We start from the raw sequence: 25,685 nt of genomic DNA, 5'->3' as shown, positions 1-25,685 counted from the left end.
AGAGTGATTCGGTAGTGTGAGAATGTCTCAGTTGTGTGTGAGGGCATTTCAGAAGTGCATGAGCAAAAAAATATGCTGTAGTGTGTGAGTGTCTCAATAGTGTGGGTGTGTTATTTCATCAGTGTATGCGAGAGTTTCAGTAGTAAATGTGATTGTGTATGAGCAAATATTTTTTCGGTTGCAAACTGTGAGAGCGTTTCAATAGCGTGTCCTCAATGATGTCCCTGACGGCCTCGCATACAAAGAATGTTCTCCTTTTCTTTTTCTTGAGTTTTTTAGCGCGTCTTACGTAAAGCTCTGTCCTGTACTTACTCACACGGTGTACTATGAGAGCAGAGCGGTAGGCGGATCGGCCAGGCAACATGCCGAGTGAGGGACGAAAAATGAAACGATGTGAGCTTCACTTCCTCAGTGTGCATGTGTGTGTGTATCGTATGTGTGAGAGTGCGTGTAGTGTGCCCAGCGGTGATGCTGCTGCAGCGTGAGATAAATGATCTCATATATCAAAGCTCAGCCCCGCAGGCCCCCCCCCGAGCACCAAAGTCCGGCAGAGCCGCCGAAAAAGTCTTGGCATGCAAGGCAGTTGTGTCAATCAGCCAGCTAGCTTGCGCGTTGCTACATTTTTAGCGATAGCTTTATTAGCGCTTTTGTCCTTAAGTGGTAAATTGACGAGTTTTTGAAGCTGGGTCGATTTTTTTGTTTTTGCTTTGCTTAATGGTTTTTTGTCTGAGAAGACACGCTACCACTAGCTGGCGCTAGTGAACGTCACAAGATCCGGCCTCCATCAGTTCGTAAGGTTAGCTTGCGTTGAAAGTGCAGATATTTGTTGTTTTGTTCTCATGTTTTGCATTCTTTTAATTGGTCAGGCACTCTTTCTGCCAACTGCTTCACATCTGTCTTTCATGGAGTCGACCAACTCATATTTAGTTGCATATTGCAAGCACTGTTTATGAGAACTGCTTCACATCTGTGTTGCATGGAGTTGTTAACTATTTCGGGGGGTTTCTGAAAACTACTTCACACCTGTTTGGAATGGAGTCCACCAACAAACAGTATATTTGTATAAGCAGTGTTTATAACAACTACTTCACATCTGTATTGGATGGAGTTGACCAACTAATTAAATTTTATGAGCACTTTTTCCATCAACTGCTTCACATCTGTTTAGCATGGAGTCAACCAACTCATATTTAGTTGCATATTGCAAGCACTGTTTATGAGAACTGCTTCACATCTGTATTGGATGGAGTCCACCAACAAACAGTATATTTGTATAAGCAGTGTTTATAACAACTACTTCACATCTGTATTGGATCGAGTTGTCAAATAACATTTATTTGGGGGTGAAAACTCGGAAAACTGCTTCACATCTGTTTTGGATGGAGTCCACCCACAAACAGTATATTTGTATGAGCATTTTGGATGGAGTCCACCAATAAACTTACTACTTCAAATCTGTATTGCATGGAGTTGACCAACTAACTTAATTTTATGAGCACTTTTCCCATCAACTGCTTCACATCTGTCTAGCATGGAGTCGACCAACTCATATTTAGTTGCATATTGCAAGCCCATGTTTATGAGAACTGCTTCACATCTGTATTGGATGGAGTCCACCCACAAACGGTATATTTGTATAAGCACTGTTTATGAGAACTGCTTCACATCTGTATTGCATGAGTCGATCAACTAACATTTAATTTTATGAGCACTTTTCCTATCAACTGTTTCACATCTGTGTTGCATGGAGTGGTCCAACTAACAATACAAATAAAATATTGTTTCTGACAAATACTTCACATATGTGGTGCATGGACTAGACCAACTAATATTTGATTGTATGAGCACTGCTTCACATTTGTGTTGCATTGGGTCATCCTAAGTAGTCGTACAAACAATTTTAAAATAACTGCTTCACATCAGTGTTGCATGGAGTCGACCAACTCATATTTAGTTGCATATTGCAAGCACTGTTTATGAGAACTGCTTCACATCTGTGTTGCATGGAGTTGTTAACTATTTCGGGGGGTGTGGGGGAATCTGAAAACTACTTCACACCTGTTTTGAATGGAGTCCACCAACAAACAGTATATTTGTATAAGCAGTGTTTATAACAACTACTTCACATCTGTATTGGATGGAGTTGACCAACTAATTTAATTTTATGAGCACTTTTCCCATCAACTGCTTCACGTCTGTCTAGCATGGAGTCGACCAACTCATATTTAGTTGCATATTGCAAGCACTGTTTATGAGAACTGCTTCACATCTGTATTGGATGGAGTCCACCCACAAACGATATATTTGTATAAGCAGTGTTTATGAGAACTGCTTCACATCTGTATTGCATGAGTCGATCAACTAACATTTAATTTTATGAGCACTTTCCCTATCAACTGCTTCACATCTGTGTTGCATGGAGTGGTCCAACTAACAATACAAATAAAATATTGTTTCTGACAAATACTTCACATATGTGGTGCATGGACTAGACCAACTAATATTTGATTGTATGAGCACTGCTTCACATTTGTGTTGCATTGGGTCATCCTAAGTAGTCGTACAAACAATTTTAAAAAAAACTGCTTCACATCAGTGTTGCATGGAGTCATCTAGTTTCCTGTTGCCTTGACACTGTTTTGGTCATCTATTACAAGGAATTGATCCACTAATGTTTAACTCTATAGCCCCTATTTCTCGAGCTGCTTCTTATCTATATTGCATGGAATCCACTTAGTAATAGTTGCGTCGGCACCGTTTCTGAATAGCGCTTTGCACCTGCGTTACATGACGCCGAGCAAGTAATATTTAGCTGCAAATGCACCGTCGCCGAGGAACGACCGACGTTTACGCGTGTGCGCCGTTTCTGTTTTCAACAGCGTGGGAAAACCAAAACACCTGAGCAGCAAGAACGAGGCCTGCTCGCTGACAGCTGCACTGCCGCTTAGCATCGTTCCACGGAGCCAACACATCTGCTGCTTTGGTGGCAATTTTCTCACCCTGATTGCGTCAGTAACACGCACGCACACACACAAATGGTCAGCTGGCATCAAGCGGCTCAAAATAAAAGCCGACAAATCCTCTGCGATGACAACACTGGATAAAAAAAAAAAAAAAAAAAAAAGAGCAATCAATTACATTGGCAGCGCGATGCTACGCTAACTCGTCGCCAAGTCAGACGTGGCTAACGCAACACAAACAGTGGTGGCAAAAGTACTCATATTGTATACTTAAATGGTAAATAGTATCAATTCAAATCAAATAAAATAAAAAGTACAGACTCTTGTAAAATGTAGAAATGTTTTTTAATTATATAAAACAATTAATCTACAACTAATCAATTATGGAATTAAGTGATAATTATTCATTATTTTATTTCTTGATAATTGATTAAAATGATCCAAACCCTCGAAAGCAAATATTTTCAGATTTTTTTTTAGCCCTCTATAAAAGCAGACTGATGAGTATTGTATCCAAACATGATATTTACAATGAAACAATTATCGACATTTTTGCTTATAACATGGAACAAACCAGTAACTGAATCATAAAAAAAAATCATGTAAGTGCATTTTTCCCACTGTCAATTTGAAAAAAGTCCTGTTTTTTAACATAGGAAATTAAAATGTTTTTTGAGCCGGATTCATGGATTTATCGACAAAATAATTGACAGTTTAATTGCGTATTAAAATATTATATATATATGCACTCACATTTTTCAAACACGATTTTCTGATTTTAATTTTTTTTTTTAAATTGCATTGACCCGTTTCCACAAAGATTCAGGAACTGTGCTTTAATCTAAAAAAAATAATTTGAAATTAGATTTTAAGGCCATATTGCTCATCCAATCAGAGTACTCTGATGTCCTCGCTATGCTTCTCCCAGCCACTAGGCGGTGTATTTGACAACAATTCAGGGACGTTCTATGATCTGTTACGATGCTTACTAAGTAGTTGCGTCCTGATTTTTTTGTCTCATCACTTGTCAGCATTCAGTCCCACAAAGTTCATACCTGTAATCAACTTCAGCTCAGTTCTAAACACGAGATGAGTGACGTTCAAGACAACCGCGTTGCTAAAAAATGTTTTGAGCTCCTTTTGTCTCCTTCCTGCAAAGTGCAAAACGTGAGCTACTTTTCCATCCTCCCCCTTCCCATCATCCGGCCTGCGTTTGCAACTCATGTTGCAGTCTTGTCATAAAAGCATGTAAAAAAAATAAAAATAAAAATACTCCTTCGAACGTACGTTTTGAACCACGACATGATGCTGCGCGCGCGCGCGCGTGCGTGCGTGTGCGAGTTGCAACAGCAAGCCAACATGGCTGCGCGTCCACGAGCGCCGCGGAGGTGCAAAGACACGGGATCGGATTTTGAACTCACGCTCTGCTGCCGTGGAGCGATCCGCCGTGGAAGGCATGGCCGGCTGCAGCGCGCGGCAAGCGGGCACGTCCGCGGAACAAAAGGCGCTCCCCCCCCAATGTACGCCTCCTCTTGGCTCTCCGGAGCAGCAGGATGGAAGCGAGCGGAAGAGCCGAGCACAAGCACGCCGCCTGTAGTCGCCCGTGTGCGGCGCGGCTCAGCCTCACGTCGCGCTCTGTGGATGAGGAGGAGGAGGAGGAGGAGGAGGAGGAAGATGATGATGATGCTGATGATGTCGCGCGAATAGGAGCGTCAGTCTCTCTCCTGCTCTCGCTGGTGATGACGTCACGTTCATTAAGAATGACGATGGGAATATTTTATATTTTCTGTGTCTTTTTAGGCATGGCTGTCTGAGACATTTTTGTGGGTCCTCTCGTTCCAGACACACATACCAAATTTCTAATTGCTAAGTGAAAGTAGATTTTTTTTTTTTTATGGCGATGAGGACTTTCTGTAAATATTTAAGCATAGCTTCTTGAGACTTTTTTGTGGGTCTACTTGAGATAAACATGCCCACCAAATTTGATGTTGCTAAGTCAAACTGGCATAAGGGGCTGAATTTTTAAATAATTGAAAAGAGCCTAGGAAATGACCAAATTGTCACCAAAATGGCAGCATTGAACCAAAATGGGAGACTTCCTGTAAATATTTAAGCATAGCTTCTTGAGACTTTTTTGTGGGTCTACTTGAGATAAACATGCCCACCAAATTTGATGTTGCTAAATCAATCTGGCATAAGGGGCTGAATTTTGAAATAATTGAAAAGAGCCTAGGAAATGACCAAATTGTCACCAAAATGGCAGCATTGAACCAAAATGGGAGACTTCCTGTAAATATTTAAGCATAGCTTCTTGAGACTTTTTTGTGGGTCTACTTGAGATAAACATGCCCACCAAATTTGATGTTGCTAAGTCAATCTGGCGTAAGGGGCTGAATTTTTAAATAATTGAAAAGAGCCCGGGAAATGACCAAATTGCCACCAAAATGGCAGCATTGAACCAAAATGGGAGACTTCCTGTAAATATTTAAGCATAGCTTCTTGAGACTTTTTTGTGGGTCTACTTGAGATAAACATGCCCACCAAATTTGATGTTGCTAAGTCAAACTGGCATAAGGGGCTGAATTTTTAAATAATTGAAAAGAGCCTAGGAAATGACCAAATTGTCACCAAAATGGCAGCATTGAACCAAAATGGGAGACTTCCTGTAAATATTTAAGCATAGCTTCTTGAGACTTTTTTGTGGGTCTACTTGAGATAAACATGCCCACCAAATTTGATGTTGCTAAATCAATCTGGCATAAGGGGCTGAATTTTGAAATAATTGAAAAGAGCCTAGGAAATGACCAAATTGTCACCAAAATGGCAGCATTGAACCAAAATGGGAGACTTCCTGTAAATATTTAAGCATAGCTTCTTGAGACTTTTTTGTGGGTCTACTTGAGATAAACATGCCCACCAAATTTGATGTTGCTAAGTCAATCTGGCGTAAGGGGCTGAATTTTTAAATAATTGAAAAGAGCCCGGGAAATGACCAAATTGCCACCAAAATGGCAGCATTGAACCAAAATGGGAGACTTCCTGTAAATATTTAAGCATAGCTTCTTGAGACTTTTTTGTGGGTCTACTTGAGATAAACATGCCCACCAAATTTGATGTTGCTAAGTCAATCTGGCATAAGGGGCTGAATTTTTAAATAATTGAAAAGAGCCCGGGAAATGACCAAATTGCCACCAAAATGGCAGCATTGAACCAAAATGGGAGACTTCCTGTAAATATTTAAGCATAGCTTCTTGAGACTTTTTTGTGGGTCTACTTGAGATAAACATGCCCACCAAATTTGATGTTGCTAAATCAATCTGACATAAGGGGCTGAAATTTTAAATAATTGAAATGACCAAATTGTCACTAAAATGGCGGCATTGAACCAAAATGGCAGATTTCCTGTGCGCATTAAAGCATAGCTTTTTGAGACTTTTTTGTGGGTCTACTTGAGATAAACATGCCCACCAAATTTGATGTTGCTAAGTCAAACTGGCATAAGGGGCTGAATTTTTAAATAATTGAAAAGAGCCTAGGAAATGACCAAATTGTCACCAAAATGGCAGCATTGAACCAAAATGGGAGACTTCCTGTAAATATTTAAGCATAGCTTCTTGAGACTTTTTTGTGGGTCTACTTGAGATAAACATGCCCACCAAATTTGATGTTGCTAAGTCAATCTGGCATAAGGGGCTGAATTTTTAAATAATTGAAAAGAGCCTAGGAAATGACCAAATTGCCACCAAAATGGCAGCATTGAACCAAAATGGGAGACTTCCTGTAAATATTTAAGCATAGCTTCTTGAGACTTTTTTGTGGGTCTACTTGAGATAAACATGCCCACCAAATTTGATGTTGCTAAGTCAAACTGGCATAAGGGGCTGAATTTTTAAATAATTGAAATGACCAAATTGTCACTAAAATGGCGGCATTGAACCAAAATGGCAGATGAGAGGACATGCGATCTTGAGGCTTTTTTTGTGGGTTTACCTGTCTTAGACATTTCTACCATATTACATGTTATCATGAAACTGGCTTTAGTGATTGAGTTTTCAAATCCTTTGAAGAACCAAATCGACCCTCTTGACTTTTGAGGCATGACTTCCTGAGACTTTTTTTTTTTTGTGTGTGTGTGTGTGTGTGTGTGTGCGTGTGTGTGGCTCTGCTCATCATAATCCGGAGAGTTCCATCAGCTCCTCCTTTTAGACTTTTTGTTTTTATTTTGGGGGGCAAAGCAAGCAAGCAGGCAAGCCAGTCAGCAACAGCGTACACAATAAATAACACGCTGGTGGGTGTTTCTTATGTAAGCGGCTGTATATAACCTGCTCGCTTGTGATGTTCCTCATCCCTTTTTTCCTTACTGATTCATTCCCGGGCCTTATGGCCAAGAAAAGATCATTTTACAAATAGGATGCAATGATCCAAAACTCCTGTGACGACTGTCGTCATCCCGGGAGAGTGAAGGCATACTTGTGTCAGGTGGAGAGTGAAAGGTCAGCACCAGGCTACTTCTTGATGTGTTAGTTATTCACACGGGGTTAGCCACAGGCTACAGAACATAAATATTGTATATGAATATGCTAATTCTAATGCTACACTTCATCCGCAGTTCTTCTGTGGGCGATATCGTCTTCCTTCCCCACCTCAGATGTCTTAATGCGCCCAGTTAAAGATAAGCAACAGTAAAGAGCACCGGGAGGGGCACTGTTGCAGTTACACATTTCTTCCAGGAGGGGGCACTGTCGAGTGAAATTGGCTTAATAGGCTGAATGTTCTCAAATTCAAAGCACCCTAGAAAATTGATGATAAATTGATGTTTTAAACCAAAATTGGTAGTCTATCTGTTTTCAGGCATGAGTTGTTGAGTTATTTGTGGCAGGTGTGTACTTTATTTTTTATTTTTATTTTTTATCCACGCCACACGTCACTATCACAAGGACATGTCGTTCCAAGTAGGCAACCATCCCCTGCACGGTCCTGGTAGAGGTCCAGTTGCGCCATTTGGTAAGGCCACGCTGATGGGCGGGAATAGGAGCTTGACCAGTAGTAGGAATGGCGGATGATGGAAAACTACTAGGGGGTGGGGGTGTGGCGGGGTGGGGTGGGGGGTAATACAAGCCCTCGCAAACAGTACACACACTGCTCAGTGGAGGGTTTCCAGTAGATAAACAGCTGGAGATTCTTCAATGATGATATCAAAGGTCCTCATTTAAACTACAGTATTTACTTACTGTATTGAAGTTGTCGTCGTTATCCAGTTCGCTTTAAATGGGGTCAAAAGTCATTTTTGACTCCGTGCTTCACCTTCTGAGATTCAAATTGATATTGAACAAAATGAAAGTCCACAAAACGCTAGTTCATGTGGACCCGCAGTTCCTCCTCATTTTAGATGGATATCTCAGGATTTACAAGGTGTACAGTCGTACTTATTTATTTTATTTTATTTTTTTATTTTTTTTAAACTATGCATATATATATATATATAAATATAAAAAATGTTTTTAATAATAAATAATAACAAAATAAAATATTTTTTTAAATTGTATGTGTATATATATATATATATATATATATATATATATATATTAGGGGTGTAACAAAAACCAATTCAAATTGGTTTTGATTTGACAAACCAAATAGAATGGTTGCATTCTTGAATCGTTTCGCATCCCATGTATCGAAATACGTATCAAGTCGTCATTTATGAGAGATCTAAGCCAAATATAAATCAATTTGATGTTGCTGATAATTTGCGGTTTTGTTACCTTTAGTTAACTTAAATAGTTTAGGTTTTACATGTTACTTTGTTAGTATTACTAAACATGACAAAAGCTACACTGAATCAAAAACGCTACGTCCTTGAATCATATCATACGCCATGTAAAGTATAATCAAAATGTTTTAGTATGACTGTTCACGTGAGTTACAAAAACCTTTTTTGAGGGAAATAACAAAAACGATTAAGGCACCTTGACTTGAACCCAAAACGTTACATGACATTGATTACATGAGCTTGTGTGCGCAACCCATGTTTCGATGAACAACAACAAGGCGGCGGCTTTGTGAGGACAATCCCGACTCAGCAGCAGCAGCAGCTTACGTAACGGGAGTGTGCGATGTCGAGCGGGGCACATTGTTCCCTGACAGAAGCATTTCTGTTCAAAACCAACGCTGGCAAACTTCCAGGGAATCTTCTGCCGGGGAGGCCGATTGGTAGACGGACCAACCCGCTGCTGCCTTTCAAACCCAGGAGGTCAAATAGAGAAAGTGTTTCCCCGCGTCTCAGTTACTTGTTTCAAGGCCTGCACATGTAATGTGCGTTACTGAGAGTTGCACTGCATATTTAGTTTGTTTAGTGCAGTTTTTATGTTTTTCAAATCTTCAAACTTGATAGTTGCACCCCGTTTTCGTTACATCTGCACCATACAACAAAAATAAAAGCTTTCTATTCCATTCTAGATGGCGTTATGCAAAATTGCGCGTGTCAAACGCGAATATGCGGGGGTTCGCAGTACTTTGTCACGTTCCTGAATAACAGAAGTAGGGCAAAGGTGCTTACAGTCCGCTGTCCAGGCGGACATATAACAATCCCATGCCACGCAGCTCCCATTGGCTCAACCGGAAGATAAATAGACCGCGCAAACCCCGCCCTTCAGCTTCTATTGGCCCAACTGGGGTGTAAATAAAAATCTCGCCACCTATTGGCTACTCGCCATTCGTGTCCTGTGTTTTCTTTCCGAAGTGGAGCTAACAACAAACCCCGCCCCCCCGGCTCCTATTGGCTCTCTTGGCAAGTAAATCACAAACTCACCCTCCTATTGGCTACCCGCCGTTTGTCCACGCCCACTTATTTTAGGGTAGCTTCATCTGCTGTGGCGACTGGCGAGCTCGCTGCAGCCCGAACTAGCAGTCGCATTTGGCGGCCGTGACCTTCCACGGCATCAAAAAATGAAGTTCGTTCGCTTTATTATGAAAAACGCCGCGCTGGCGAGTGTTCCCAAACACATCGAGCACTTCTCCAAATTTTCCCCTTCGCCGCTCTCCATGAAGCAGTTTCTGGACTTCGGTGAGTGTCGGAAATGCATGCAAACGAACACTGCTACGTGACAAAAGTACGTTGTTATAGTATTATCATTGCATTGCATTGGATGTTTTATTTATTTATTTTTTTTTTTAAATGGGTGTCATTCAATTTAATGGTGGGATGGATGCGCCGCAGTTGGCCGGCCTTGCATGCACGCTGGTCACTTGAATACAATATTGCGTCAGATATGGACCCCTCGGGAAAGAGAAGGTCTCAGGAATTTCTTATACATTTTTGAAATAAATAAATAAAATAGTGACTAGTTGTAGACTCGCCGTCCCCAGATTCTACTAAAACCGCAGCCATCATTAGGAATGTTTGGTCGTGTGTCCATCCAGGATCCATCAACGCCTGCGAGAAAACATCCTTTGCCTTCTTGAGGCAGGAACTGCCAGTGCGGCTTTCCAACATCATGAAGGAGATCAACCTGCTGCCCGACAAGCTGCTCACGACACCCTCCGTGCAAACGGTGCAAGGCTGGTGAGTGTTTGTTTTCGATCAATGCTGTAAAGGCCATGCATGGCTGGCAGAATGTTATTCTTCTTCTCATATGACACTCGATGTCTGAAAATATGTTAATGAGGCAAAGCATCTGCCGCGCATGTCCACTTATGTCACACGCTCAAGATAACAACAACACTCTTTTCCACCAAGTTGTGCTCGCTCCCGCGGGATGTGCACGTACTCACGGGGGAGGCGGTTTCGAGGAGGGCGAGGGGGGGACACGGGGTGGGGGTTTCCTTCTCAGCTGTGAACTTTAGCCCACTTTCTCCTCATGTGTCTGTGTTTTGCTGTCCTGCATGGTTATTCTATATTGTTATGAACACATGTGCGTGTGTGTGTGTGTGTGTGTGTGTGTGTGTGTGTGTGTGTTGTCAGGTACATCCAAAGTTTGATGGAAATCCTCGACTTCCTCCACAAGAACCCGGACGACCACAAAGTCCTTGAAGAGTACGTTTAATTTCTTCCATGACCTCAAAACTTATTTCAAATAATCTTTAAAAGAATGGAAACATAAAGTTTTTATTTTATTTTTTTAATAAGGTCAAATAGCCCTCCATAAAATTGTACTTTTGTATAAATTGTATAAAAACTGCATATCTTAATTAGGGTGAAAATAATTCCAAGTTAGCGCATTATGATTGCTATATCATGCTTTGGCCACCAGGTGGCAGTATAATTGTCCTGATGCAGACACAAAAGAAGAAAAAAGTATTGCTAGTACTACTGATTGAGTTATTTTTTTTTAACTATTTTACATCAACATACATTAACCTAAGTTGACTTTTCTTAGGCGCAGCTATGTGTGCTTTAAAATAAAATGTGTGTAATTCTCTTTTTTTGTTGTTGAAGGCTCTTTTTTTAAAGACTTGTTCAATATTAGCCAAACATCTACTTATTGTAATATGAGTTGAATTTAAGTTCACTGCCACCACATAAAAATCGTGAATGACGGCTCATATCTTGAAAAACGAGAAGCCGTATCTTAAGGCACCAATTTACATGGGAATTACCGACTTTGATATTTCTAATAACGTTCTAGCGAGAAAGAAAAACAACAAATTCAGCTGCCAAAATACATGCCGTGGAAAAAAAAGCTTGTTTGCTCATAATTTACCCCCCCCCCCCCTTCACCCTGGTCTGTCCAGGTTCGTGGAGGCCCTGGTGACCATCCGGAACCGCCACAACGACGTGGTCCCCACCATGGCTCAAGGCGTCATGGAGTACAAGGAAGTCTTCCCGCAGGATGCCGTCACCAACCAGAACATCCAGTACTTCCTGGACCGCTTCTACATGAGCCGCATCTCCATCCGCATGCTCATCAACCAGCACAGTGCGTAACCGTGACGACGGGGGGCCCACCTCAGCGCAAGTCCGGGACGCATTGAAAGATCTTCTTTGTCTTTGGCCAGCTCTCATTTTTGACGGCACCACCAACCCCGTGCACCCCAACACCATCGGCAGCATCGACCCACACTGCCAGGTGGGCGACGTGGTGCAGGGTAAATGTTGGTTTTTTAATTACAGTTTTCTCCCGAATAGGGGCCGAGGTATGCCGCAAATAACAAAAAAAAAACGTTTATGAAAATGTTTCTAATCACCTATATTAGTGTTTCTCAGATTTTCATTAACGTCTTAAAAAAAAAAAATCAGTTCTTCAAGTACCACCATCATGATCAACATTAAAATACAGTAGTGTTAAAAACTAAAAAGTGTATTTTTTATTATTGTAAGCCAATGTAACATGATGCATTTTAATATTAACCTGCGTTTAAATAAAATATTTTGTCAAAACTACTTAGATACACAATTCAAATGACTTGCGAATGAAATGTTTAAAAATCTTTCACATGCCACTAGAGGGAGCGTTTATGAAAATGTTTCTAATCACCTATATTAGTGTTTCTCAGATTTTCATTAACGTCCTAAAAAAAAAAAAATCAGTTCTTCAAGTACCACCATCGTGATCAACATTAAAATACAGTAGTGTTAAAAACTAAAAAGTGTATTTTTTTATTATTGTAAGCCAATTTAATATTAACCTGCGTTTAAATAAAATATTTTGTCAAAACTACTTAGATACACAATTCAAATGACTTGCGAATGAAATGTTTAAAAATCTTTCACATGCTAGTGTTTCTCAGATTTTCATTAATGTCCTAAAAAAAAAAAATCAGTTCTTCAAGTACCACCATCATGATCAACATTAAAATACAGTAGTGTTAAAAACTAAAAAGTGTATTTTTTATTATTGTAAGCCAATGTAACATGATGCATTTTAATATTAACCTGCGTTTAAATAAAATATTTTGTCAAAACTACTTAGATACACAATTCAAATGACTTGCGAATGAAATGTTTAAAAATATTTCACATGCCACTAGAGGGAGCCCACGTTACCACTTGGTAATCACTGGCCTATATTATTAGTTTAAATACCCCAAACTATTAAGTCTATTACCCTTAAAAGTAAATGGCTTATGACATTTTGATATTTGATTATGGAAAAAAAATACACAAGACGTGCATTTAAACTCTTCATAATTTCTTCCGCTGACAAACCAGTCAAAGTTCATCCTCTCTGTCAAGTTGTTACCTTGTCCTACTTCTTCTTTGACAGCAATTACTATTAGACAGCGCTTTGGCGCCATCTTGTGGCATCTCAGGGTACTCTAGGAAAAAAAATGCAAAAAAGCCCACGAAAAGCTGGGGGGGGGGAAAAATGTAAAAGTTGAATTTTTGAATAGTGAACCATGAATATGACTATTAAGACTACTGTGTTATTATTATGATTATTTGATAGGCAAATAATTGCTTTTGTGTTTCAGACGCCTTCCACAGCGCCAAGATGCTGTGTGAGCAGTACTACCTGCGCTCGCCGGCGCTCACTCTACAAGAGATCAACAGTGAGTGCAATGCGCTACTCTCGTCCAATTCCCATTAACGTCATTTCTCACGCTGACTATTCCGAAAGCTACTCATCCATTTTCAATGAGATGATATTGTGTCGTGAATTCCATTTGGCGCATCCATTTTCATGATCACCACGTTACAGTTTGTGAAGCGTAGAGGGGGGGTGAGGTTCGGGTGGAGTTGACATATCGGCGCCTTGTGAGTAATCGTCAGGACATGCTCGAATTTGTCTACGATAATCAGCACTTGCTTGATGCGTGAAACATGTTTAGTCCGGCGCTTAAGGCTGGCATGCCTTTTTTTTGGAAAATTGGCTTAAAGCGAACATTCTAAAGGTCTTGGGGATCAAATGTGAGAATAAACAGCGCGGGCCTCGCTTGTGTACACACTCAATGCAAAGTGTCCCCCCCCCACCGCCCACCCCGCCCGCCGCCGCTAAGTTTAGCAGCACTCAAGCTGAAGTAATGGCCCGAGCGGGCCGGATAAATATTGACGGAGATAAGCGGCCCGGCGTGGAAAAACGCGCTCAAGTGGGCGATGACATTGAAACGGCGAATTGTTTTTTCCTCGCGCAGTCAAGAAGACGCAGCAGCCCATCGGCATCGTGTACGTGCCGTCGCACTTGTATCACATGCTGTTCGAGCTCTTCAAGGTGAGACGGCGACAAATACGTCTTATTTTTTTGAAACGATTTCTGAAATGATTATTCCTTTTCATACCAGAACGCCATGAGGGCGACCATCGAGACGCACGAGAACCGAGAGCTGCCGGCCATCCGGGTGCTGGTGTCTCTTGGGGGAGAGGACATGTCCATTAAGGTGTGCAGTACAGTATGTTAGGATTTGCCTGATACGGCCTTAGTATTCTGGCATGGCCGCTTTAGAGCGCACCGTTGTCTGCCGTGAGTGCACGCACATCACGCAGGAAAAACACGGATTTTATAATAATTTAAATTTTAGGATAATTCAAATTTCTTTTTTTTTGTGGCGTGTCAAATATAGAAGATATATTTATTCTTGATTTAAGGGATTCTAAAATAAAATCGGATTTCTCATCATAGGTTAGTGATTTTTTTAAAAACTCATCATTAACTCATTCACTGCCATTGACGGCTATAGACGTCAAAAATTCATTTGAACTATTTCTATTAGTTTCACATTTTTTCCACTTTTGTTAACAAGAGTTTGAAAACCTAGAATTTTTTTATTGTACATTTAGAACAGATATAAAATTTGGGATTAATCGTGAGTTAACTAGTGAAGTCATACGATTAATTACAATTAAAAAAATAAATAAGCGGCTGACGCCCCTAATTTTTAATAATCTTTTCTTTCTTTTTTTAAATCGTGTCAGGCGATTAAAATTTTCAATTTTAATTAATCACATGACTTCAATAATTAACTCACGATTAATCACAAATTTTAAATATTTTCTAAATGTGCAGTAAAAAAATTTTTTTTTTAGGTTTTCATAATCTTATTAACAAAAGTGGAAAATTAATAGAAATAGTTCAAATTAATTTTTTGACGTCTACAGCCGTCAATGGCAGTGAATGAGTTAATGAGTTTTTAAAAAAATCACTAACCTATGATGAGAAATCAGATTTTATTTTAGAATCCCTTAAATCAAGAATAAATATATCTTCTATATTTGACACACCACAAAAAAAAAAGAAATTTGAATTATTCTAAAATTTTAATTATTATAAAATCCGTGTTTTTCTGCGTGACGTGCGTGCACAAATTTTATATATTTTCTAATGTGCAGTAAAAAAATTTTTTTTTTAGGTTTTCATAATCTTATTAACAAAAGTGGAAAATTAATAGAAATAGTTCAAATTATTTTTTTGACGTCTACAGCCGTCAATGGCAGTGAATGAGTTAAAAAAAAAAGAAGAGAAAAAAGAAAAATGACAATGATGTTATTCATAGGATTTTTCCTTCTGGGATTTGCATTATTAATCCAGAAACCCAACACAGGTTTAAAGTTCTTTTTTCTTCTTCTAGTATTAACCGTCAACCGTAAATCAACAAAAATGTCATCTAAATAAAAAAGGTGCTGCTTCCATACAAAAAAAACAAAAAACTAAATATTTTCTCCCAGAACATGTCAACACAATCCTCCCTCCGGTATGTTTAGTATTTCAGGCCAGGTAGGTGCCAAATTGTAATCCAAATTTTTGGCAAGGAAGATAAACCTATCGACAACATCAGGCTTTAGGCATGTCTGGTTCCGATCCAATTCCACACCCTTCGCTGAAAAAAATTATAAGTATTTGTAGGCTAAAAAAAAAGATGGCCGTTCTTCACCACAAGCATCTCTTCTTCAGCGTCGCCATGGCGACGAGTGCCGTCAACAAAGAGAGGATTGCCCCAACCGCTGCTCACGTCCTTCTCTCCTTTCCCGGCAGGTGAGCGACAAGGGCGGCGGCGTTCCCTTCCGCCGGATCGACAACCTCTTCAGCTACATGTACTCCACCGCCCCCGCGCCGCAGATGGGAGAGCACGCCCGACCGCCGCTGGTGGGTCCGCGACGTTGTGAAAACGATGGCGCTGGCGAACAGGAGCGCGTGTTTGAAAGGCGTCCGTCCGTCCTTGTGCGCAGGCCGGCTTTGGCTACGGGCTTCCCATCTCGCGACTCTACGCCAAGTACTTCCAGGGCGACCTGCAGCTCTACTCCATGGAGGGTCACGGAACCGACGCCGTCATCTACTTGAAGGTGAGATGAAGCCGTGTGCACAAAACGCTCCATATCGTGGAATCCAATTTTAATACTGAAGGATTAAGGAGGCTTAAATTTAGAAGCGGAGATCTTTTAGGGTTTTTGCGAATAGAAAATGGACTGATCTTTATTGTAGTCACATTACATTATGATACATTTTTTATTAAAATGAAAAAAAAAAAACATGTTTTGTGGGGTGGGTTGGCACGGATTCATAGAACTCCAATTCATTTCAATGGGGATTATTTCATAAATGGAACTAAGACAGGAAGTCCATATTTGGGCCTAGTGGGCAGGATCACAGTGAGCTCAATGACCTTCATTGTTAGGACACGTCCCGATTTGTTCAAAGGTGTCCGCACTTGTTCCGGATCACCGGAAGTATGACATCTTAGGAAGTCCATATTTGGGCATAGGGGCGGGATCTAAACAGGACATGTTTGGACATTTTCTCAGCCGCCAGTAGTATGACGTCATAGGAAGTCCATATTTGGGCAAAGGGTCAAAAGTATGATGTCATAGGAAGTCCATATTTGGGCATAAGGGACGGCAGCATGACCTCATATGACATGTGCCCATATTTGGGTTAAAGGGGGTGACCGAAAGTGACGTCATCCTTTGGTAAGGTGCCCAACGAGGCGGGAGGGGGCGGGACTCTGACCGGAAGTGAAGGGCTGGACCGGAAAGGGACATCATCAATCAAAGCATTTTGACAGAAGCGACATTGTAATATTCTCTTTTGAAGGTCATGGAACGAGTTAAACCAGTGTCAAACTCAGTTTTACGGCCCACGTTGTGGTTATGGCTTCCCTCAGACCACCATTAAGACTGTTAAGCCATATAAATGTATATCGTCACATCATAGTTTTATATATACGGGCCTCATAAGATGATATGGTGGGCCAGGGCCTTATGTTTGACACCGATGAGTTCGCCTGAAACGCAACATTTTCTAGCGTCGCGTAACGGCCAAACCTTGAGTTCCGTGCCGTGTGTGTCAGGCGCTGTCGACGGACTCCATCGAGAGGCTTCCGGTGTACAACAAGACGGCGCTGAGGAACTACAAAGTGAGCCAGGAGGCGGACGACTGGTGCATCCCCAGCAGGGAACCTCTGGACCTGAGCAACTACAAGGTGGCCAAGTGAAGCCGCGTCTTGTCCGTTTAAAACCCGCCCTGCTACCCCGCCATGAAAAAGTCCTCCTGAAGGCCTTTTGCATCCCCCCCCACCCCCTCCCTGCCATCATGGACCAATCAGACAAGTGCCTGCTCTCACTTCAGTCTTAGCAGTAGCATGTTGTTTTTGTCAGGGACGATCGGAGGATGTTTAAAAAAAAAAAAAAGTCTGGTGAGAGGCCGAACAAGCGGAGCCGTCCCGCGCGGCTCCCGGCATGTTGTCGGCTCGGAACGAGGAAGGAAGGTACTGACAAGCCCACAATACTCCCACCCAAAGGATCATATGTGAATGACTTGGAAATTCCAAGTTGGCATTGTTTGTTTACTCCATTCTTGTGTGCATCTTGGAAAAAACATCAGTCATGTGACATCCTCGCCATCAAAACATCATCAGCGAACAGTGTGCGTTATTATTATTATTATTATTATTATTATTATTATCATCAGAGGTGGAAAATCCAGGTCCGGAAAGTATAAACCCTGCCACAGTTTGGCTTTAGCCCCCGATGCTAGCTAGCTAGCGCCCTAGCTAGCTCCCATGGTGCTTGTTTCTCTTTTAGGGAGCTAGCTAGCTAGCATCAGGTGCTAAAGCCAAACTGTGGCAGGGTTTATACTTTCTGGACCTGGATTTTACACCTCTGATTATTATTATTATTATTATTATTATTATTATCATCAGAGGTGGCAAATCCAGGTCCAGAAAGTATACACCCTGCCACAGTTTGGCTTTAGCCCCCGATGCTAGCTAGCTAGCTCCCATGGTGCTTGTTTCTCTTTTAGGGAGCTAGCTAGCTAGCATCAGGTGCTAAAGCCAAACTGTGGCAGGGTTTATACTTTCTGGACCTGGATTTTACACCTCTGATTATTATTATTATTATTATTATCATCAGAGGTGGCAAATCCAGGTCCGGAAAGTATAAACCCTGCCACAGTTTGGCTTTAGCCCCCGATGCTAGCTAGCTAGCTCCCTAGCTAGCTCCCATGGTGCTTGTTTCTCTTTTAGGGAGCTAGCTAGCTAGCATCAGGTGCTAAAGCCAAACTGTGGCAGGGTTTATACTTTCTGGACCTGGATTTTACACCTCTGATTATTATTATTATTATTATCAGACTGTGCCTTGACATGTCTAGTCAATCTCATCGATTATTGTGTGAAATGTTATTTTTTATAAGTTTATTCCCAGCTTGAAGTGATTGTAAATACTGTAAATATGATACATAAGTTAGTATTAAAAAATATATATGAAGACCCAACGGTGTCTGTTTGTCCCACCGCTTCTACCTACAGTGAAATAAGATACATGGAAATTGAGTCTAATCTTCGTGTATCACTAAATTCTCTAGTAACTAACTATTCGCGTGGTCTACATGTCGGTCATTATTACTACAACCAGTGTCAATTAATAGTGAGCATTAGAGTAAATAGCAAAAAAAAAAAATGGAAAAGTTGGTGGCAGTTTATCAGTTTTTTAATTAAGAATTTTGGGGGGTTATGAGTGTAAATTCTGCACAGATTTTCACTATTCATGGGCCAAGCTCAGTCCATATCCACTGTATTTGACGTTTCGGTATCTTTGTAAAGGCAGCATTTTTGACCCCGCTTCCCACTGTTGGTTCCTAACGTTGTATCATCCGAACACATGCCGCGTGGATGACGCGCGCAACAGATCGCTGCTGCTCTTACTGGCATCGCAGCACGCGTCCCCGCCATCTGCCCGCCGGGCGTCGAGGAACGAGCGAATGTCAAGCGAGGCTCACTTTACGGTCGCTACCTTGCGGGCCAACGCCGCATCGATGATTCGGCCCCCGGCTGTGTCATCCATCTCGCAGATGCTGATCGTTGCTCTTCTGCTAGGACGAAAAAAGAACAAGTAGCAGGTGAGGAGGAGAGTGTGAAAGTGGAGACGGTGATTCCTGGAGATGACACATAAACACACACACACGCGGTGAGTAAGTGTGAAGCCGCGTAAATGTCATCTCGAGCGTGACCGCAGATGGTCGTCTCCTCCTCCTGGTTGCTGTCATCTTTTTGCGCGGGACCGAGCAGAGTTGGGGGGCAGATGGAGCATAAAAAGTTCCATCTATTATGCAACTGAAGTCCTGGCAGATGCCAGCGAGGAACTCTTGCCACGCTGAGATTGTAAAGTGTGAGGCGTTTTTTTTTTTTTTGGGGGGGGGGGTGCAAATTAAAAAGTACATCCTGGTCCGATGAAACCAAATTTGACCTTTCAGGTCATATTTCCCAAAATGTAAACAAGCGTGTGGTCATCACCACACTAACAATTCCTACAATGTTTTTCTTCTGCTGGAAAAAGTCAGCCAAAGACTATTAGAATATTTAAAACATCTTTGGGGTTATTCAGAGGCTCCTTAAATGGTGCCAGGTGTGCACTGACTGGTCAGTTACAAAAGAGTGTCAATTACAGTATACCTAAATTTTACTTTTTTATTACGTTCACTGTACTGTATTTAACTTCCAAAGTCAGTACAATATATTTAATCCTATGTTTATTTTTAACCACTAGAGGACAGTCTTGAGTCAGTTTCGAGTCATTTGGAGGATTTTCCTCTCTTGTCCACTAGATAGCGCAATTGCACCGACATTGACTCGACGCAACAAGTTTGTTGCTGATCCAGTAGTTTTTTTTTTTTTAACTTCTTGCCCATCCAGCTGATGACCGCTGAAAGTCTGAGGGAAAATCCCTCTTTTTTCCTTGTATGGTCACAGGCAAACGTGGTTACAGCCCCCATTTCTCCTCCCACAGCGGCGTGGTCCACTTCCCAGTCATCGCCAAAGTATGAAGCGTGGACTTGGGAATGAAACGGTGGTTTATAAAAGAGAATGTCGTTTAAAAAAAAATAAAAAACAAACACCCGCTTTCGTGTAGGGGCGTGGCTTGAAGTGAGCAAGCTGCGTTCCCATTGGCTGTGAGAGTCTCCGGACAACACGAGGCGGGACAGCCCGTCCAGCTCGCGCTTGTGTGTGCCAGTGACGGAACAAGGATGCGGTTGTAACTTGACATGAACACTTAACACGAGGGAGAGGAGAAAACTAAACAACATTTTGTCACAGACTAGTTGCTCGTTCGGAAATGAGCGAGAAGAAAGTTGGCGTCGAGCAGTGACGAGCAAAAGGAGGAGGAGGCGGCGTAGAGACGGCTCACCTGGAGACGGACGTCTGGGCTTCGAGAAGGAAACTCCAAGCCACCCCGGGAAAGACGATGGCCGAACACGAGAGCCTCGAGTTCGGGATGGCCGACTTTGTGCTTCTGGACAACGTGTCCATGGAGGACTTCATGGCCAACCTCAAGCTGAGGTGAGCGCCCTTATCTTTGGTTTTGCTGCAACAGGTGCCTCCAGGTCAACGTAAACCCGCCAAAAGGTGCATTTGTAGGTGCCCAGGTGGTAGTGTGACGTCATAAAGGAGCGACCCCTGAAGTTTGACGTCATAAAGGCATATTTTGATTGACAGCTTTACCATGTGGCTTTGATGTAGCTGGGTTTAATGCTCATGTCGTGGCAGCATATTCCTCGTATTTAATCATTGTCATTTAATAAGACTAATAACGGTTTAAATTATTGTTGTTAGAACCCATGTTTTAAAAGGAAGTCTACTGTTATTTTCCCCCCAAAAATATTTCTAATTTCTTAACTTTTAGAAAAAGCAAATTGACATTATTGCAATCAATGTAATTCATCTATGATTTTTGACTTTGTCTATGATATGCGCAATTAAATAACGCTGCCTCGCCTTAGATTTTGAACACATTAACATTTAAAAATTCTACAAAAAAAATACTTGAATATAATATATATAATAAAAAATACTACTACTGTACTGCACCTCCATTTGCTATATTTGTTGGGTTGTACAGGTAAGGCAAGGCCAACTTTGCAAAAAATATTTGTGGCTAGGAAGCACATGCCTCTCGGTACAAAAGTTTCCAACGTCAATAAATCACCGCTTGTGCAACGTATACACGGTGGCTCTGCCTTTTGACACTGTTCAGCGCGATTTGACTTTGTGATTGCCTTCCATCGCTTGCAAAAGCGGCAGCCTGGTCCACTGTATTATTATTTAAAATAATGTAGACCTAGTTTTAAGATTTCTTCAGCAAGCCACCTCCAACTATGTGTTTTTCGGGTGACGGTAATCTGACCAGCGTGAGTAAAACTGTGGCTACCACTAATGCTAGTTGAACTACCAAAACAACTAAAATTGCAGAACTTTGAATATAATGTAATATTATGGTATGTATTGTTTTATATTAATTCGATTTAAAAATCAAATCATGGACAGAACTGTGAGTCAGTACATCAAGATATAAAATCTTAACTTTGGTGTATCGTTGCAGTCCAAGAGATTACTTAAAATACCCCAACAATGAATGGGCAGCTCGTGGGATTTATACCCGGCTAGTTGATGTATTAAGAAGAGCTTGACGGTGTTTTCCCAGACAGCGCGCACAGTAGCCAGACGGCTAGCGGGCCAACATTGGGCCTCATTTTCCCGCCTCTTGCCAGTTTCTGTCTGCTTGTTTTCCCCTCAGCTCGGTCCGGAGATGGCGTGTGCGGATTGTTATTTGCTGAGGGCGTCGCCAAGCAGGAGTGCTAATAACCCCCACTTCCTCCTCCCCGTATTCCCAGCATGTGTTTGAGGGACCCGGGGGCATTGGTGAAGATGCAGCTCAGTGGTTCAGGTCTGGTGACAATCTAGACGGGAGGTGGTGGGCCCGGAGACGAGTTTTGGTTCACACCCAAGCCTAAATTGAGGGACTCCAACCTCCGAGTAACTTTTTCTGCCGAGCGTTCCCGTCACTCCGCGCCCGTCATGTTGCTTTGGAAAAAAGATGGTTTCTGAGGGTGCAGCGGTGCCCGCTCCTTTGGGACAGATGGCCGGCTGGATAAGGGTTCTCTTTCCTGATTGGATGCCGGTCTGAATGTCTTTATAAGGCAGCGGCCTGCAAAGCAAATAATTACAGGATCGGCTGTTTGTTTTAGTCTTGCAGGAAGTCCCGGGAAGGGGGCGGGGCCGGCTGCGTCTGGCACAAGTGCACTCCGCCAACCCGAAGCCACCAAGGTTTCTACAACATACTCTCACTTGCTCTTCCAGTCCGATGACATTTTTCAACAAGTGAGACTTGGCCTTCTGAGAGGCTGGAGTGATTTGACCTTTGAACTGTGGAGGGTTTAGAAGACAGGAAGGAAAAGCGAAAGCCGGCGTTTCCTCCTGACCGTGTTGCTCCTCATGTTTCAAGGGTTTCCTCTCACTGTTTTTAAGGACCACCTTCCGCTTTCATCCTCGTCGTCATGTGACACGGGCGGGGTTTTTTTTGCACTTTGGACCAAAACCAAACGTTTTTTTCTAAATAACGTTGGCATTGCGTGCTCTCAATCAAAAGTAGGGCTCGCCGAGTGATGTGGAAGACATTTAGGAACAAAGTCCAGCGTGACCTTCGTCTTTTCCTTTTCATCCTACGCAAGGGCAATCAATGTGAGCATGCGACGCCGGCGAGGTTTGCCCTTTTGTACCAGTCTTATCAGCCAAAGCAGCACTGTTTACTTTCTCCTTTAGGCGCTCCTCGGCAATAAAAATCCAGCGGACCAGAGCCCGGATAGCTTTTATGATCCGCCCGCAATATACCAGCGCGCTACAACCTGCTTGATAAAAGTCAGGATTTGGGCATATTCTCAATGTCGGTTGAGAACTCAGTCCGGGCCCGCCTGGAGATTTCCTGCCTCTCCTCGACAACAGACGGTTTATTTGCCCGGCGGGCCCGCTCGCCTGCGATCGTCCAGTCTCGCCGCAAGAATTTCCATACGAGCCTGTGTAATCGGAACCACATTACCGTCCTTATGTAAACACTCGCCGTGCTGGTGTTGTGTTATTCTGCAGCCCCCCCCCCCCCCCTCAAAAAAAAACCAAAGCCCAAACCTCCTCCGCAAATAAGTAGAGCAGCTCTCGCAGACGCCTCATTTGTGGGAGGGGGAGGCTACAAAACACTTAACGCTACCTTCACTGGATTGGTTTCTGTTACGTCACTTAAATTTGACAAAACTGCACTCGAAGTGCCTCGGGGGCTGGGGGCAGAATCAGGCCATATTCCAGATGTCAGGGGTGACTAGTTGCATACCAGGTTCCTGTTTGAAGAGGAAGTCAACCCCAACATTTTTTTTGGGCAATAATATGTTCTATGCTAGTCTAAATATGGTGAATATTGCATTAAGCAGCAAAATTCAGCCGTTTTTATCCATCTCAGGGGGGGCGGCCATTTTGCCATTTGCTGTCGACTAACGATGACATCATTGTTGCTCAGGTCTCGGGTAACAACCAATCACAGCCCAGCTTCAGACAAACAGCTTAGCTGTGATTGGTCGTCGCCTGAGCCCTGAGCAACTGTGATGTCATCTTCAGTCGACAGCAGGTGGTAAAATAGCAGCCCCGAGATGGATAAAAAAAAACAGCTGGATTTTGCTTCATAACTCTTATTCCACAAATGTATTATTAATCAGAATGTCATGTTTAGACGAGTGAGGTCACACATAACATATTTATTGTCAAGGAATGTTTAAGGTTGACTTCCACTTGAACCGAATGTGAGAAATTAGAGAAAAAAAAAATTCTATTTTGATACAGGGATGTGATTTTTCCGCTAATTCGCGGAATTCCGCTTTTTTTATCTACCCCCCCCCCCAAAAAAAAATTCCGTTTTTTTTAAATTATTTTTTTTATTTTCATTTTTTTTTAGTAGTTCATTGTGTATGCACATGACTCCGACAGATAACATCTTCTGCTATAACAAAGACATTTGTGGTATGCTCTAATATGAGTTACTTCTCATTTGGTCATGATACAATTATTTGTTCATGAAAGTTGAACTCTTCAACATTATTTATGTGTTAACTTAGTAATCACATTAGTTAGATATGATGATATTCTCAGTGATAGTTTTTAAAAGCAAAGGCAGTCCAATGTTTCTGAATGTGACTGATTTTGAGTTGACTAAAACTGCCATTTTATATGGGATAGTTCAATATACATTGAAAATTTATGCTGTTGTTTTGTCTATTTCTTTGTCATGTGAGTGCATTGAAAGTACTTAAAAAAACGGAAAACCCATGAGCTCCGGGGGGCTGCGCCCCCCTTGTCCCCCCACCAGGGCACTGCCCTGGACCTAGCTGGGTGCCGGCGGCCCCCAGACCCCCGGCTAAATTTTCAGATAATTTCACTTTGGTCAAATCACATCCCTGTTGATAGAATTGACAAAAAAATATCAAATCTATCAGGAAGCCAGCCATGTTGGATGGAAGCTGCCATTTTGGGGTGCATTTTAGGGCTCGTACATTGACTACCCAAAAGCAGCTAACCCATACAGTACAGTTGAAGCCAATTTTAGCTAGAATACACATTTTTGTACGTCAATGTCATCTCTATTAGTGGGGTATGGATTTTTGTGTCAATGTAGTTTTATTATATTCGAATGGCGTAGGAAAAGCTTACGCATGTATTCGAAAATGCTTCTGTACGCTGATGCGACACTTCTTCACTGAAGCCTTCTTGTTCTTGACATGATGTCATTATGTAGTTGTGTCGGGGGTGGTGGAACGGATACTAGTTGCTGACTCAGCACGCACACACGCTCTTGCTCCTCAGGGAGCGTGTAATTATTATTCAATTTAGTCCGCTGATCCTTTCTGGCGCTTGATTTGCGATTTCTGGACTTTCGCCCCGAACAGCTCCATGAGTCACTGCTTCTTTCTGGAAGCAGCCATTTTGTTTTTTCACCTCTCTACACTTCAATGGAAACATCAGCTTTTTACATCATGACCCCACCCACCTCCCTCCCTCAGAAGATTGTCGTCTTATTGAACCCGCTTATTGTGTCGTGGGGTGTGAGTCATCGGATCCGTTCGCCCGCAGCTCCTGTTTCCACCGACACACTCGAGCCCAAGTATTCCCCTGCGCACAGCTGGAGATGGCGTTTTTTTTTTTTGACGGGCGTCACGTGCCATCCGGCGGCATCCGCGGCGGGTGGGCGCAGATCAGCTTAAGCCGCTCGGACTCAAACAAGAGCGACTGTGATGAAGTGGAACACACACAGATTATCTCCTCGCTTTTTTTTATAATGCCTGACATGACCCTGAAGGTGAAAGCGTTGGCACACGTGCAGGGTGAACGCACGCCAACGTGGACCCAAAACAAAAAGCATTGGGACAATCAATCAAAGAAGTCACAACGCCTGTTTGGAGACGCGTACGAAAATGATGCAGGCTGCAAATAGAGAATGGCTGTTCTTGTTTTGGAGAGTCAAAAAGGTCGCGCTTCACAAAGATA

The 25,685-nt window shown here is 42.2% G+C and overlaps 3 protein-coding genes and 1 long non-coding RNA gene across 5 annotated transcripts in view; 2 read left to right on the top strand and 2 right to left on the bottom strand.

Annotated features, from left to right (window-relative positions):
- Positions 1 to 4,650, bottom strand: part of tbkbp1 (TBK1 binding protein 1) — a 30,903-nt gene extending 26,253 nt beyond the window's left edge. The window contains exon 1 of the mRNA XM_077550644.1: positions 4,382 to 4,650. The gene's annotated coding sequence lies outside the window, so the exon portion shown is untranslated. The remainder of the gene's footprint in view (positions 1 to 4,381) is intronic.
- A 5,154-nt stretch (positions 4,651 to 9,804) lies between these two features.
- On the top strand, positions 9,805 to 17,831 carry pdk2a (pyruvate dehydrogenase kinase 2a). Of its 2 annotated transcripts, XM_077551558.1 has the most exons (11): positions 9,805 to 10,026; positions 10,383 to 10,524; positions 10,924 to 10,995; positions 11,694 to 11,878; positions 11,958 to 12,047; positions 13,374 to 13,451; positions 14,034 to 14,110; positions 14,181 to 14,276; positions 15,869 to 15,979; positions 16,063 to 16,176; positions 17,181 to 17,831. In XM_077551558.1, the coding sequence occupies exons 1-11, from the start codon at positions 9,909 to 9,911 to the stop codon at positions 17,322 to 17,324; spliced, it is 1,227 nt and encodes a 408-aa protein (XP_077407684.1). In that variant the 5' UTR covers positions 9,805 to 9,908; the 3' UTR covers positions 17,325 to 17,831. The 2 variants fall into 2 exon arrangements, 1 of the variants encoding a protein (XP_077407684.1); XR_013289287.1 differs by lacking the exons at positions 16,063 to 16,176; positions 17,181 to 17,831 and having other exon boundaries at positions 11,958 to 12,028; positions 15,869 to 15,930.
- A 970-nt stretch (positions 17,832 to 18,801) lies between these two features.
- On the bottom strand, positions 18,802 to 20,661 carry LOC144037882 (uncharacterized). The gene is made up of 2 exons (XR_013289109.1): positions 20,515 to 20,661; positions 18,802 to 19,201 (listed from the first exon to the last, which is right to left on the bottom strand). It is a non-coding gene; the product is annotated as an uncharacterized LOC144037882 (long non-coding RNA).
- myo1d (myosin 1D) overlaps positions 20,524 to 25,685 on the top strand; it is a 41,165-nt gene continuing 36,003 nt past the window's right edge. The window contains exon 1 of the mRNA XM_077549750.1: positions 20,524 to 20,666. Within this exon, the coding sequence (XP_077405876.1) occupies positions 20,572 to 20,666 (95 nt within the window). The 5' untranslated portion in view covers positions 20,524 to 20,571. The remainder of the gene's footprint in view (positions 20,667 to 25,685) is intronic.

Source organism: Vanacampus margaritifer, chromosome 18, assembly GCF_051991255.1.
Source record: "Vanacampus margaritifer isolate UIUO_Vmar chromosome 18, RoL_Vmar_1.0, whole genome shotgun sequence".
Classification (NCBI taxonomy): domain Eukaryota; kingdom Metazoa; phylum Chordata; class Actinopteri; order Syngnathiformes; family Syngnathidae; genus Vanacampus; species Vanacampus margaritifer.
The sequence above is the reverse complement of the archived record's forward strand: the minus strand, read 5'-3'. Positions and strand labels throughout refer to the sequence as shown.

Coding starts and splice junctions, on each gene's coding strand:
- pdk2a (XM_077551558.1), top strand. CDS start 9,909: ATGAAGTTCGTTCGCTTTATTATGAAAAACGCCGCGCTGGCGAGTGTT. Junction 12,048..13,373: donor GGTGGGCGACGTGGTGCAGG/GTAAATGTTGGT, acceptor TTTGTGTTTCAG/ACGCCTTCCACAGCGCCAAG. Junction 14,111..14,180: donor TGCTGTTCGAGCTCTTCAAG/GTGAGACGGCGA, acceptor TTTTCATACCAG/AACGCCATGAGGGCGACCAT.